Source organism: Lepisma saccharinum, chromosome 18 (assembly GCF_977018435.1).
Source record: "Lepisma saccharinum chromosome 18, izLepSacc3.1, whole genome shotgun sequence".
Taxonomy (NCBI): domain Eukaryota; kingdom Metazoa; phylum Arthropoda; class Insecta; order Zygentoma; family Lepismatidae; genus Lepisma; species Lepisma saccharinum.
The window spans coordinates 17,468,138-17,481,648 of NC_139246.1; the positions used below are offsets into that span (position 1 = coordinate 17,468,138).

The 13,511-nt window shown below is 38.9% G+C and overlaps 1 protein-coding gene across 2 annotated transcripts in view; it reads left to right on the top strand.

Moving 5' to 3' along the window:
- LOC146002426 (TLC domain-containing protein 3A) overlaps positions 1 to 13,511 on the top strand; it is an 88,847-nt gene that overhangs the window by 54,105 nt on the left and 21,231 nt on the right. For both annotated transcript variants that reach the window (XM_083140251.1, XM_083140250.1), the window contains exons 3-4: positions 2,042 to 2,345; positions 11,148 to 11,249. In XM_083140251.1, coding sequence (XP_082996377.1) covers positions 2,042 to 2,345; positions 11,148 to 11,249 — 406 coding nt within the window. The remainder of the gene's footprint in view (positions 1 to 2,041; positions 2,346 to 11,147; positions 11,250 to 13,511) is intronic.

Genomic DNA, 13,511 nt, shown 5'->3' on the forward strand with positions numbered 1-13,511 from the left:
CTTGACAAATCTGAACTTTGTACATGTACAGATGCAGCAGTTTCCGTAGCACTTTGTGAACTGTTGAAAGAGGCATTTGCAGTTCTCTTGCGGCTTGCCTGATCGACTTCCGCGGGCTGCAGACGAAAACATCACAAACTTGCTCAACTGTCTTGTTGGAGACACGTGCCGTTCCTCCCCTGGCTTCTTCAACACACTCCCCGTTTCCAGAAAACTTCTGTACCATGTCCTGATGATTTTGTCCGTTGGCGACGTTTTGTTAAAGACACGCCGAAACTTACGCTGCACCGTAACAGTTGATTTTGACTCCGCAAACCGTACCACAGCGTGCAATTTCTCTTGAGAAGATGCCATTTTCACAAAAGCGACGAGAGCACTGACAAGCATGACGTGCACAAAAAAAAGAGCATATATGGCACCAAAAACAAAAGCCTTGATTGTCGTAACTTTATTTTCTGATTTTTTTCTGATTTTTAACATGCGTCGAAACCCGGAGGTTCATCATGTACACCCTGTATAATGCAGGAAAAAGTAAAATCCAGGAACGTAAAATTGGAGTTACACATACAGCAGCCTAATTTTGGCTTCAGGACTATAGATGGTAACACACATTGCCCGATGTCCATGCATGCAGAATGAGAAACACTGCAGGAGACAGACTAGTGGCATTCCCAGAATTCCTGATCATTTTACAGCTCTAAGAGCACCTATAATCAATCAACTTCTTCACAATAATTTTATATTATATTAACATTTATATTTTATTACATTTGTTACCCATTGGAGGTTTATAGTAGTTTGGATTCCACTTTAAACTGTAGGTTCCATTTTTTTTATCTGTGCATAGAGTGGACTTAAAACAACAATTCAAATTCCTCCACGCACCCCTATATGTGTCCTCATGGCACAGTGCAATGTGCACAGGGAACTTTACAGAAAAACAATATAAAATAAATCAAGTAGAAAGACTTGTGTGGAGCATTCAAGGTACATTCAATAAATAACTGGAAAAGTAGTATAAAAATTCTAAAATACGACCGTGATTGTTATATGTTTGTTATTTTGTGGAGGCATCTGTAAGCTATTCATATCTGGGGCTGGCATGCTGGGAAACAGTTACACAAGATGGCGGCACCCTTACAGGAGTGCTCCAAGCTGGAGAAGTGAAGTGTCGTGAGATTTTTGTTGAGTGAAGGCGTGAAACTGATAGAAATTCATCGCCACATGACAGTTCAGTATGGTGACAACTGTATGAGTCGATCACAAGTGTACAAGTGGGCTGAGAAGTTCAAACAGGGCATAACCAGTGTTGAAGATTCTCTGCGTCCAGGTCACTCTGTCACTGCAGTCTCGGAAAGCAACATTGCTGAAGTGGAGGACTTGATACGGGAGAACCGTTGTATTACTGTCAGTGAAATTGCTTCCCAGATGGAAATAAGTGTAGGATAATGTAAACAGTACCACCTACTCCAAGCTTTTGCGCGAAAAACTGAAACCAGCCATTCTGCAGAGACGAATGTCGTGTCCACTGGTGTGCTTTTGCTCCATGACAATGCGAGACCACACACTGCCATTGTCACATTGTACCATCGAGGACCTAAAGTTTGAGTGCTTGGCTCATCCTCCATATTTGCCCAATCTCGCACCTTCCGATTTTCACACCTTTGGCCCACTGAAAGATGCACTAAGTGGATCTAGGTTCCAGAATGACGAAGTCCAGTCAGTGGTGCATGAGTGGTTACGCACGCGTCCAAAATATTTTTTTTTCCTTTGGAATAAGTGCTGGCATAGGTGCATTGAACTAGGGGGTACTATGTTGAAACATAGTACTGTAGTTCTTTTGGTGTTTGTAATAAATATTTGTTACAACATATTTTCAGTTATATATTGAATGAGCCTTGTACTATAGAAATTACAAAACTGTACAGTTTTTGGCAGCAATCTATTTTTTATAGTGGTTATCTAAATTCTGCTCTCCTTCTTCTTTTCAAATAATTGATGTATTGAACTAGCCTAATAAACATATCTGTTCTCCTTCCAGATTAGTTTCGGCAGTGCAAGCCATTTTATCCTCATTTACTGGTTTCGTAGTATGTGGCTGGTCGTGTCCAAGGGACTTTCTACGAACATCCCACTACATGTCCGAGGCTTATGCATGGTTTGGGATGGCTTACTTTTTCTATGATGTCTGGTCAATGTATCATGTGTATTGCCACGAGATGAACATGCTCAAGCCAAAGGACCACATAAGGATGCTCGAGAGGATACGGATGTATATTCATGATCAGCCACTTATTTTATTGCATCATTTCTTCATCGGAACATTAGGTTTTCTTGTTATAGTGGTAAGTATAAGCAGCGGCTTTCTGTATGTGAAATGCTTTTTGCAGGGTGTGTAGGGGGATTAGGAAAGCATTTGAAAATTTAGAGAGCTGTGTGTATAAAGTACAGCGTAATTCAAAATGAGTGGTACAACTTTACAAGTTATTATGACGTTACTATTTAAGATACAAAATCAGACAAGGCATCGATATAAAGAAGAACTCTGGAAGTTTTGCTCACATGACTCACATTATAAAGATTCAACATGGGAACCACGTGTAACGTGGAAAAAGTCCAAACGATAATCAAGTACTTGCTATGCACAAGACAGCAAGTTGTTGTTAAGGGTTTCGAAGGCCCTAACAATTCGCAGTTGTAACTTCGGCAAATCTTTCTGAAGGTTGAAACATATGCATTACCAGTGATCAGAACGCTAAATTTTAAAAGTAGCTTCGCTACAGCTACAGCTACTCTTCCAAAATGTAGCTTTGCTACAGCTGCAGCTACATTTAGCAAAAAGTTGCTCGCTACGCTATTCCTGTTCGCTACTCGCTACTTCGCTACTTTTTGCGCTACTTCTGCATAAAAAAATGAAAACAACCATATGGGTATTAAAAAAATCCCCTACTACTGGTAAATAGATTCTGTTATTAATTATCATGATTCCAGTCATTCCATAATTTTGATAGCAGTGTTACTTCAGTTACTTATTTTTACTATAGACAGTGTTAAAAGTGTAAACATAAACATTGGTGAGGTCTTGCCCGGTCCCCCCGGAACTTCCGGTTTAGGCCAGTCCCTGTTGTTACCAGTGCAGATTCATTGGCATACAAAGTAAGAAATGGGCGCTTGTTTTCATTAGTTGTGAGACGATAGTCAAGAAAGGTATTTGTTAAAGTTCTACTATGAAGGAGTGGGCGTCTAGAATCCGTCGGATGATCAACTGCAGAGCAGATTATTAAAATATGACATGTCTTTGTGGCCGCCAGTTGTATAGCATACTATAAAAAAAAATAAAAAAAAATACAAGTATCTCATGTACACGCACGACGAACTCAAAACGTACGAAATTTTAGATATATTCAATTATTTTGTAAATGGAAAAGTGAGGGAAAGATAATTCTATGAAACTAGTGATATTATTATATTATAAAGTATGCTTAAGTGAATCTTTGCCAACAAATCTGCAGAAGTAATGAAATGACATATCAAATGCTAGTAAATATATGTGCTTTCAACGTCGCCTTTCCGCCGGAGGGATTTAGGGACAACCTATGATATGGCATACCACTTTCACTTGCATGAATTTACTTCAAGCAACAAGGGAGTTTTCAGACTGAAGCGACAAACTATATCGGGATTTCGCACAGAAGCATTCGATCTAAAGCAAACCATTCACCAGTCACGCTTGCGCAAGTAACAGGCCGGGGCAACACAATGCACGGTATTGATAAAACTGCCGAAACTGCCTATTCCGAGCGACAAGCGACACCTGCAATTTGTCGTGTCTCTTTGATTCGGAAGGTGTTGTTTTTTTTTGGAATGTTGGTTTCCAAGATACACGTATCGCTGCAGCCTGAAAGCTTCCTTTCGAACCAATTCACCACGAGAAAATGCACGTGTCGCTTGGACTGGGCTGTTGTTTTCTCAGTACCATGCATCGTGTCGCCTCGCTCTGTTGTACACGTATGCAAGTTGAATTGTTTCCTTTAGAGTAAAGGGGCTGTTGCTTGTGGCTTTGGTGTGTAATCTCCGTGCCACTTAAAAGTGAATCCTCAGTGATCAATGATTTTTTTTTCGAACCGAAGTGACACGACAAGCTGCACGTGTCGCTCAGATTTCTAATGGTGTGTATTGTGCCGCCTGAGACTTGATTTCCCATGAGCGGTAAATGCTTATTTATAGACAAAATGGGCCTGTGTCGCTTGTCACTTCGATACGAACCACTGCTGTCGCTTCGGTTTGAAACCTCACTAAGAGGCGTGTTTTTCACCACAACACAATACGCAGATAAACGATCAACATGTTTGTAACAAAATGCAAGTCGGGTACCAATCCTTTCTTCGTTCTGCTTGTATCAACAGGTTTCGTCTCTCTACGTCCTCGGAAACCTACGATGTGATACTTGACTCAATAAATTTGTTCCCGATCGAACTGTACAACCATATGCTACACAGCTGACACCCTATTTCCTTGTAAAAGAATCTCCACTTTGCCCTTTCATATTATCGTCCATAGCACTGTAAGCCTAACCGGATGTTCGAGGGGGACCAGACGAGTGTGCATGCTCCGCCTTTAACACCATCTATAGTTTTTGAGAATACCATACCTATGCAAGTGCCATATCAATTCAAATTTGATATATGAATATTGCAATTAGGGTGTTATGCAAATTAATTATTACAACTATACACAAATAAAATTTGGTAGGATTAAATATTTATGTTCACATCAACATATTTTTCTTGAGAATAAATATTTCATTTTTTATAAACTCATATGAAGTCAGCATTTTGAATGAAAAGTACCTGGAGCCCTTTGACTACAAAAGGGCCCCAGGTTCGATACCCAACGGACGCACATAGTGGTTAGGATCCAGTCTCGATCAGCTTATCTATGCATAAAATGGACTCAAAACAAAAAGTAGGAAAGACGCCAAGTTAGGAGGATGAGATTCTCCTGCTCCTCCATTCCCCACTCTGTTCATCATTCATTATTCTTCCTCGTTCTCACAATTAGCCGAAAGTGGCAGAAAGCGACTATAGATAATAGAATATTTAAATAAACCATTCATCCTCATTGTCATGATTGAGAGAAGTGGAAGAATAGATGAGGAGGTAAACAGAAGAGGACAAATGGGTGGTGGACTATATCAAAGCGTTCGAAGATTAATATGAAACAGGGATGTACCTATGAAACACATACTATGTGCCAATAATTACGTAAGGAGCAGACTTTGACAATGACAGAGAGAGATAAAAGAAAGATGCAGGCAGTGGAGATAAAATTTTTAAGGAGTACAAGATTGGGGAAGACTAGAAGGGATAGAATAAGGAATGAGGAGATCCGACAGACAGTGGGTGTAGTGAAGCTTCAGGACAGAATAGATAAGGCACAGATGAGATGTTTCGGACACATGAAGATGATTGATGCAGAAAGACTACCAGTAAGAGCTTACAATGCACAAGGAGTGGGAATAAGGCCAAAGGGGAGACCAAGATGTCAGTGGAAAGAGCAGATAGTGGAGAGGGCTAGGAGAAGAGGACAGGATTGGAACATCGTGGAAAGAGAGGAGTGGTGGAAGACCAGGAAAAAATGGAGAGGCTTGACTTCTATGCTGACCCAGCCAGAGGCAGGAAACAGCAAAGGATGATAATGATGATGTCATGATTAGCAAAAGTTACAGAAAAGGGATGCAAAATTGAAAACTATGTATATTAACTAAAGAAAATTGTTGTTTCTGCAGGAAAGTCAATAAATCGTACATACTTTCTGCAATATGATAAAATTATTGAGGAAACTGTCGTGTAAACCTGAGTGTTCTAAACGTATTGTAATTTTAAAATTTGTGAACAAATACTATCGCGAAAATAATTGTAATTCCAGAAACTCTATCATTCTTGTAACAATAATTTCTTGCTGGCGAGATCCTATATACTGACGATGATCAATGCTGTTAACGTACTGAGCCATTTATTGCTGGCACTATTCCCTTGTCAGTGCAGTGGAAAATCCATCGCTTGTTTTTGCACTGCAAGTTGCATCTTACACAGCAATTAATGACATTTTGGTGTCTCTTACACCATGAATATCCACAGGATTTGTTCAGGGGGTGACGCAAACGAGGCACTTTTTTCCAGTGGTGCAGCTAGCGAGGCATGTTTCTCCCTAAAATAGCGATGCAGCTAAAAAAACGTAGCTGTTAGCAGGAATATATTCATATATGTCAGTTAGTTATCTGGATGTCTGAATTATTCAGATACTAATTAAATAAATGAAGCAGATATCTTTAATCTACAATCTAGATAATCTGTATCTCCATGTAATAGTCTGTCTTTATGAACCTCCTGCAAAATTAAGGGTTATTGTCGATTTTTTTTGACGCTGTTGCCACATTCAAAATTCACCTCAAAATGCTGAGAAAAAATGTAGCTGTAGCGAAATTTTCGCTACAACTACAGGAAGTTTGTAGCTTCGCTACCGCTACAACTACAATTTTCAAAATGTAGTGTCGCTACAGCTACAGCTACAAATTTTTTAGCTAGCTACAGTAGCGACGCTACAAGTAGCTCGCTACTTCTGACCACTGTGCATTACTACCGAAAAGCATGTGGAAATGTCTTTGCACCATTGTGATTGAATCAGTTCTCGATAGCTCCAACACACAATATGCCTTCTACTGGTCATTGTCCATTTTGCGACACTGGCGATCCTGGTGGAGCATCGGCTAAGCAGAATAAGCCCCCTAAGTGGGAATAAAAACTTCCAGAGTTTTTTCTTTATATCGATGCCTTGTCTGATTTTCTATCATAAATAGTAACGTCATAATAACTGTAAAGTTGTACCATTCATTTTGAATTACCCTGTATTTTCATCTTTGTTGAACATGAATCTCTTGTTTTGAGCAGTGAAGTTAGTAAAATACAATTTGCTAACTAGAACTAGTTGCAAACTAACTGGGGAAAAAATAGTTTGTCAGTGATTTCAGTGATTTATTTCTCCCTACCTCCAATTTAAGTAACACTTCCTAAAATTTGTTAAAAAGACACACTTTATATGGCCATTTGTAAATGTACCTTACCGTCTCCCCAAAAAGCAACCTTATGCACCCCTATGTGGAAAATTGAGGAAAAACTCGTGTTTCGGTATTTTCTCGGATCTGTATACATCATTAAAATTTTAGTCTTGAAAATTTGGGAATAATTCGCTATTCACGATGTAAGTTACAGGCAATATAATGCCAGAACTGGGGTACAGTGTTTGTTTACATTCTTTTGTAGAAGGTGATGTGTGGTAAATGGCTTTGTTTGGAATAGAATGTTCAGAATATTTTTGTGTGTTGTGAATTCAATGTGATCGCAGCATAATTCGAGCCCAGTTTTTTACAGTGGAACTCCGATTTTATGTTCCCTGGTTTTACATTTTCCTGCATTGAAAGACTTAGCATTAATTCAAGTGTATATGCCACATAGTGGGTTGTCAGAAGAAGAAGTGGAGGAAAACTATGAGAAGATAGAAGACTTGATAGAAAAAGAGAGAAAGGGATCGTGCATTATCGTAATGGGTGATTGGAATGCTGTAGTAGGAGAAAGGCAGGATGGAAGTACAGTAGGAAGATATGGATTAAATGAGAGAAATGAGAGAGGGGAAAGCCTGGTAAATTTCTGTAAAAGAAACTCCCTAATTGTTGGAAACACACTGTTCCAGCAACATAAGAGAAGGAGATACACCTGGATATGTCCAAGAGATTGAAAAATATACCAGATAGATTACATACTGGTACAAGAAAGATTTCGAAATTGTTTGAAAAAGGCGAAGACATATCCAGGAACTGACATTAATTCAGACCACATCTTGCTAATAGGAGAAATCAATCTTAGATTGAAGAAGATAACACAAAATCAGGTGAGCAAGAAACCCCACTTAGAGATGCTAAGGGAAGAAGAAGAAAGACAAAAATTTGCAGAAACTTTCCAAGGGAACTATACTAAGTTTAAAGCTAGTTGTAACAATAAGGATGAGATGTGGGATAGAATAAAAAGCTGCTTACAGAAGGCAGTGGATGAAACAATAGGCTACAGGGAAAGGAAAAGTGCAAAGAAACCATGGATTACCGAAATTATGCTGGAAAAAATGGAGGAACGGAGAAAATGGAAGAATGTAAATACAGAAGAGGGAAGAAATAATTACAGAATACTGAATAACCAGCTAAGAAGAGAACCTGACAGGGCAAAAGAACAATGGATGAAACAAAAATGTGAAGAACTGGAAAAAAGAGGAAGGTATGACTTGATGTATCGTGAAGTAAACTGCTTGGGCTTCCAAAAGAAGAAATGGAAAACAATGTGGATGATAGAAGACGAGGGAGGATGTGAAATCACAGACAAAAAAGGAATATCGAATGTGTGGGAAACGTATGTTGAAGAGCTCTACCAGAAGGAGATTCGCCCAGATAGTCTGAATGTAGAAAATGAAGACGACGTGCCTGATGATGAGAAAGGATACTATATCCTGAATGAAGAATTTGAGCAAGCACTCAAGGAAATGAGGAATGGGAAAGCAACGGGCACTGATGAAATTCCTGTTGAACTTATCAAATGCCTGGGAGATGGAAGAGAGAAATACTACACTTATGCAATGAAATCTATGAGAAAGGGGATTGGCCACAAGATTTCACGGAGACTGTTTTGGTACCTCTGCAGAAGAAAAGCAATGCCAGAAAATGTTCTGAGTACAGGACAATCAGCTTGATATCTCACTCGGCAAAAATTCTTCTAAGAATTCTGAACAGACGCCTATACTCGAAGATCAGTGGCGAGTTAGAGGAAGAACAGTTTGGTTTCAGGAAAGGAAGAGGTACAAGGGATGCAATTGGTTTACTGAGGACCATTGGGGAAAGATATTTAGAGAAAGGAAAGGAGGTGTTTGTAGTATTTGTAGACCTGGAGAAAGCCTTTGATAGAGTGAATTGGGTTAAACTTTCAGAAATTCTGAAGAAAATTAGTGTAGATTGGAAAGATAGAAGACTTCTAAGCAACTTATACATGAATCAACGAGTTAAAGTGAGAACAGGAGAGTAAATGACAGAAGGCTGTGAAATTGGAAGAGGAGTACGACAAGGATGCTGCCTATCGCCTACTTTGTTTAACATCTATTTAGAAGATATAGTGAAAAATTGTTTCCAGGGCACAGGAGGTGTCAAATTGGGAGGAAGAAGAATAACCTGCATAAGATTTGCTGAGGATGAAATAACCATAAATAGTATGTTAGAAGAGTTAGACAATAGCTGTGAGCAGTATGGGATGAAGATAAATGTAAAGAAGACAAAGGCAATGGTTATAGGACGGAAACCAAGGAATATTAATGTGAGAGCAAACAGTGAAAGAATCCAGCAAGTGGATAGCTTCAAATACCTCGGATGCACTATAAGCAGTGACATGAGCTGCAAACAAGAAGTGAAAATGAGAATCGCAATAGCAAAAGAAGCTTTCAATAGAAGAAAAAATGTTTTTTGTGGACCCATGGACATAGGTCTAAGGAAGAGATTGGTGAAATGTTTTGTGTGGAGTGTAGCACTATATGGTGCAGAAACCTGGACGTTGAGAAGAAATGAAGAGAAACGACTCGAAGCTTTTGAAATGTGGACATGGCAAAAAATGGAGCGTGTAAAATGGACTGACAAGGTAAGAAATGAAGCCGTACTGAAAAGAGTTGGTGAAAAAATATCCATACTGGAGACCATCAAGAAGAGGAAAAGAAACTGGTTAGGACACTGTCTAAGAAGGAACTGCTTGCTAAGGGATGCCTTGGAGGGAATGGTTGAAGGAGGAAAAGTCCGTGGAAGAAAGAGCTTATGGATGATATTAAATTAACTGGGTCGTATGCTATTACGAAGCGTAAGGCAGAGAATAGGGAAAACTGGAGATTGCGGTGAAAAACCTGCCAATTAGGCAGAAAACAATGAATGAATGAATACTGTCAATCTTCATTTGCCAATAGGTAAAATGCTATAAAATTTTCCTGCATTTTACATTCTTTCACCTTGGTCCCTTGCCCAACGTAAAATCGAGGATCCAGTGTACTTACAAATGTGAGCAGAGGGGTGTAAGGGGTGACCTTCCACATAGTATGCCCAATTGTCAACCTCCCTTCTACATAGTACACCCTGGACTGCATTTTGCAGAGAAACGAGGATCTGGCGATTGGCCGTATGGCCAGTATAATTCTGTGTGTTCTGTTTTTTGTCCTTATGTGTGCTGAGTGCCCCTTTGCAGCCTCAGCTTTTAACGGAAGTCAGAATAAAAAAGGTAAAGTGTTCCCCTGTGCTTAGCACCACGCCATGAAGGCGTATAGGGGAACACTTTACCTATTTTAAGATTTTAGTTATGCAACGTTAGAGTTGTTATTTGTAACGGTAAGGGGCTGGACCCTGTATAATGTGACGGGTTCAAAATAGCCTAAGTACTGACGCACCCAAAATTTTAAAATCCAATTCAAAATTCAAATGTGAGCAGAGAGGAAAATTCAGTCACAATAAGTGCATATGTATTTGCTTTGTAAAATAGTGTTGTTGTTCGTACGTACCCCATGTTGTAACTGCAAATATTCGATGACATACATATTAAACAAATAGAAATCTCTAGCAGGTGGAATGTGAAATATTTTGTCCCCAAGATAAATGATTGCTGCTCCTGGTGATGGATACTGTGTTGAAAGCCTGCAAACTATATTGCGTGAAACTGCTTTGGAAATAACTTTTGGGCTTGACACGGGTATATTGTATGGAGTTTTGTGTGTTACAGAGCTTGAAACATTGCAATCAAAACAGATCACCTCAGTGGACTGAAATTGGGAAACATTTATTGTGAAGTGTAACGTTGCACATCATAATGTACTTTATTTATTTATTTGTCCACATGCAGTTTCAAAATCTTTCACCAGATGTCATATCAGATAGCTAGAATCAACAAGTCAGACATTATGTACATTGAGATTAAGAATGATCCAGTTATTTGTGAGTTGAAGCGTATTCAATTTTTAAATCATCTAATATGGAATATGATTATGAAACTTGTAAGTACTTCAAACTGTTTTCTCCATTCCAGTACTTTCGAGGAGCCCTTGGTGACTGTGTGTTTGGATTTATTTATTTAATGGAATTCAGTACTCCTTTTGTGTCACTCCGTGGTATTCTGAGTAAACTAAGAGTAAGTATAATTTTGCATTTGCCAGATGAAATTTTATAGTGTAGCCTTATAGTTCTCTACATATATAATATTAAGCCACTTAATATTATCAGCACAAGTAAAATTGTTAATAAAAACTGTGAAACACTACAATACGAGGTCTGACAATTAAGTTTGCGAACTTATCCTTGAAAATACACTCAGGCCCGTAGCTAGAACTGATCTCCAGGGCGGGCTCATGGGTTATCAGGGGGCTTTGTAAACCAAGTCCATTTTTCAAAAGTTTAACAGTATTAAATGAAGGTAAATTATGTGTGTTGGAGATCATTAAGTTAATTTAAAATATAAAATTTAGAAATATCATACAAATACTACAGTTGTTTTTCTATTCGCGATTAAAATTACCACCTGAGCTCTAGTGTCGCTTCCAATATGGCTGCTCTATGTAGGATAAATCTTTGTTTACATTCAGTAGTAGTACATAATAGCAGCGTGTTGTCATTGCTGGTATGGAAGAAACGTTTAAGTTACGCGATATTTTTAAATATTGCGAATGCGGTGTGAATTCCAGGAACTATAACGAAGGTGAAGCTGTGCTGAGAGCAAAGCATTTAATTATGATAGGCAAAAATAACACGGAAAACGAGACGAAACTATGTATAACGCACTGGTTCTTCAAAGCAGTGCTGTTTCATCTGCACCTCGGTTGTAACTGGGGCACTCAGAAATGATTTGAAAATAAAGCAATCCACCTGTATCTTTCCCCAAAGAGGCAGGCTGGTTTAATAACAACACAGGATAATAATAATAACAACTATTTTATTGAGGCTATCTTCAGTCTTCACTGAAAATTGACTTACTGAATGAAACAGCAACATTAGCATGTCAATTTCCTTTTTCTGACTTATCTTTTTGATTACAGACATTAATTAATTCTCAAACCATTTTCATCTATGCACTTAATCGACTTGCGCCTGTTCCAAATTACATACATAATACATTGTTTTCGAAAAAAACAAATGATATATTCATAAAGAACAATTTAAAACTTACATTCATGGTAATAAAATCATCTTTCAGAAAATAAAGTGAACAGACTCGTGTATTCTTCGTAATTTCCTTGCCGCATCTCAGTTATGCCAATCTTGTCAATCAGTTCTGTTTTCCCTGATTTATTCACAAATTTCATTTTGTTGATTCCACAGGGTGGAAAACACATGTAAGCTTTTCGCTTGTCCTGACCCACAAAACGATTTAGAGCAAAAACTGAACAGTAGACATTACTCTTTCGCATGTTCCCCATGCTTTGAACGGCTTCAACACAGCGAAGTGTCCTACATGGAGTGGTTCCTGAAAATCTCACCAGATGGTATGTCGGATAATTTTAATCGTGAATCTTCTAAAACATTTCTTGAAGTGCTAATAACTCTACCATCCCTTAATACACTCCATACTATTTTTGATGATGCAATATTTATATCATACATGTTAAAATGTACAATATTCACTTTAATCATAGTGCCTACCGTACATTCCACCCCTTGGCCGAAGCAATAAAACTCCCCTTTGTTCCCAAAACTTGGGATCTGTTGACATTTGATGCAGATGCGGAAGGAATGTGGATGATGACGCCAAAGTCACAGATTTCTGTCAAACGAAAGGCTGAACAGGGGTTGGGAAGGTACAGATAAGAAGGCTCCCTATGAAAGAACTTTCTAAAGCCTAGAGAAACTTAGACTTCTACTCATAAACAAGATGAACGAATGAAGTTGTGAACAAAATAATATATTCTGTCTACATTTTCTCTCTTCACGTCAAACAAATTAGAATACAAAATAGTCAAGGGGGCTGGTGACCCTGCCAGGGACCCTCCCCTGACCCCTGGCTGGCTACGGGACTGAATACGCTACATACCTTATTCCTGAATAGCGCTGTTGTCACCTTCAAAGTACTACCCTTGGGAAGCTATGCACCAATGCTAGTGCCTACTCCACCCTCCGAAGCAATTTTGGAACTCTTGTTTCTGTAATGACCTTCAGAGCTGCCGTCGTATTAGCCTTAATGTCCTCAATGTCATCAAAATGTCTTCTTTTAGAAACGTGGTTGATTTTCGGGTAAAATAAGAAGTCATTGGGGGCAAGGTCAGGTGACTATGGGGATGGTCTACCAAAGTTCTTTGTTTCCTGGCCAAAAACTCCCGTGTGCGTAGGTGCATTGTCATGATGCACGAGCCATGAGTTGTTGGCGAAAAGTTCCGGTCGTTTGCATCGCACTTTTTCACGT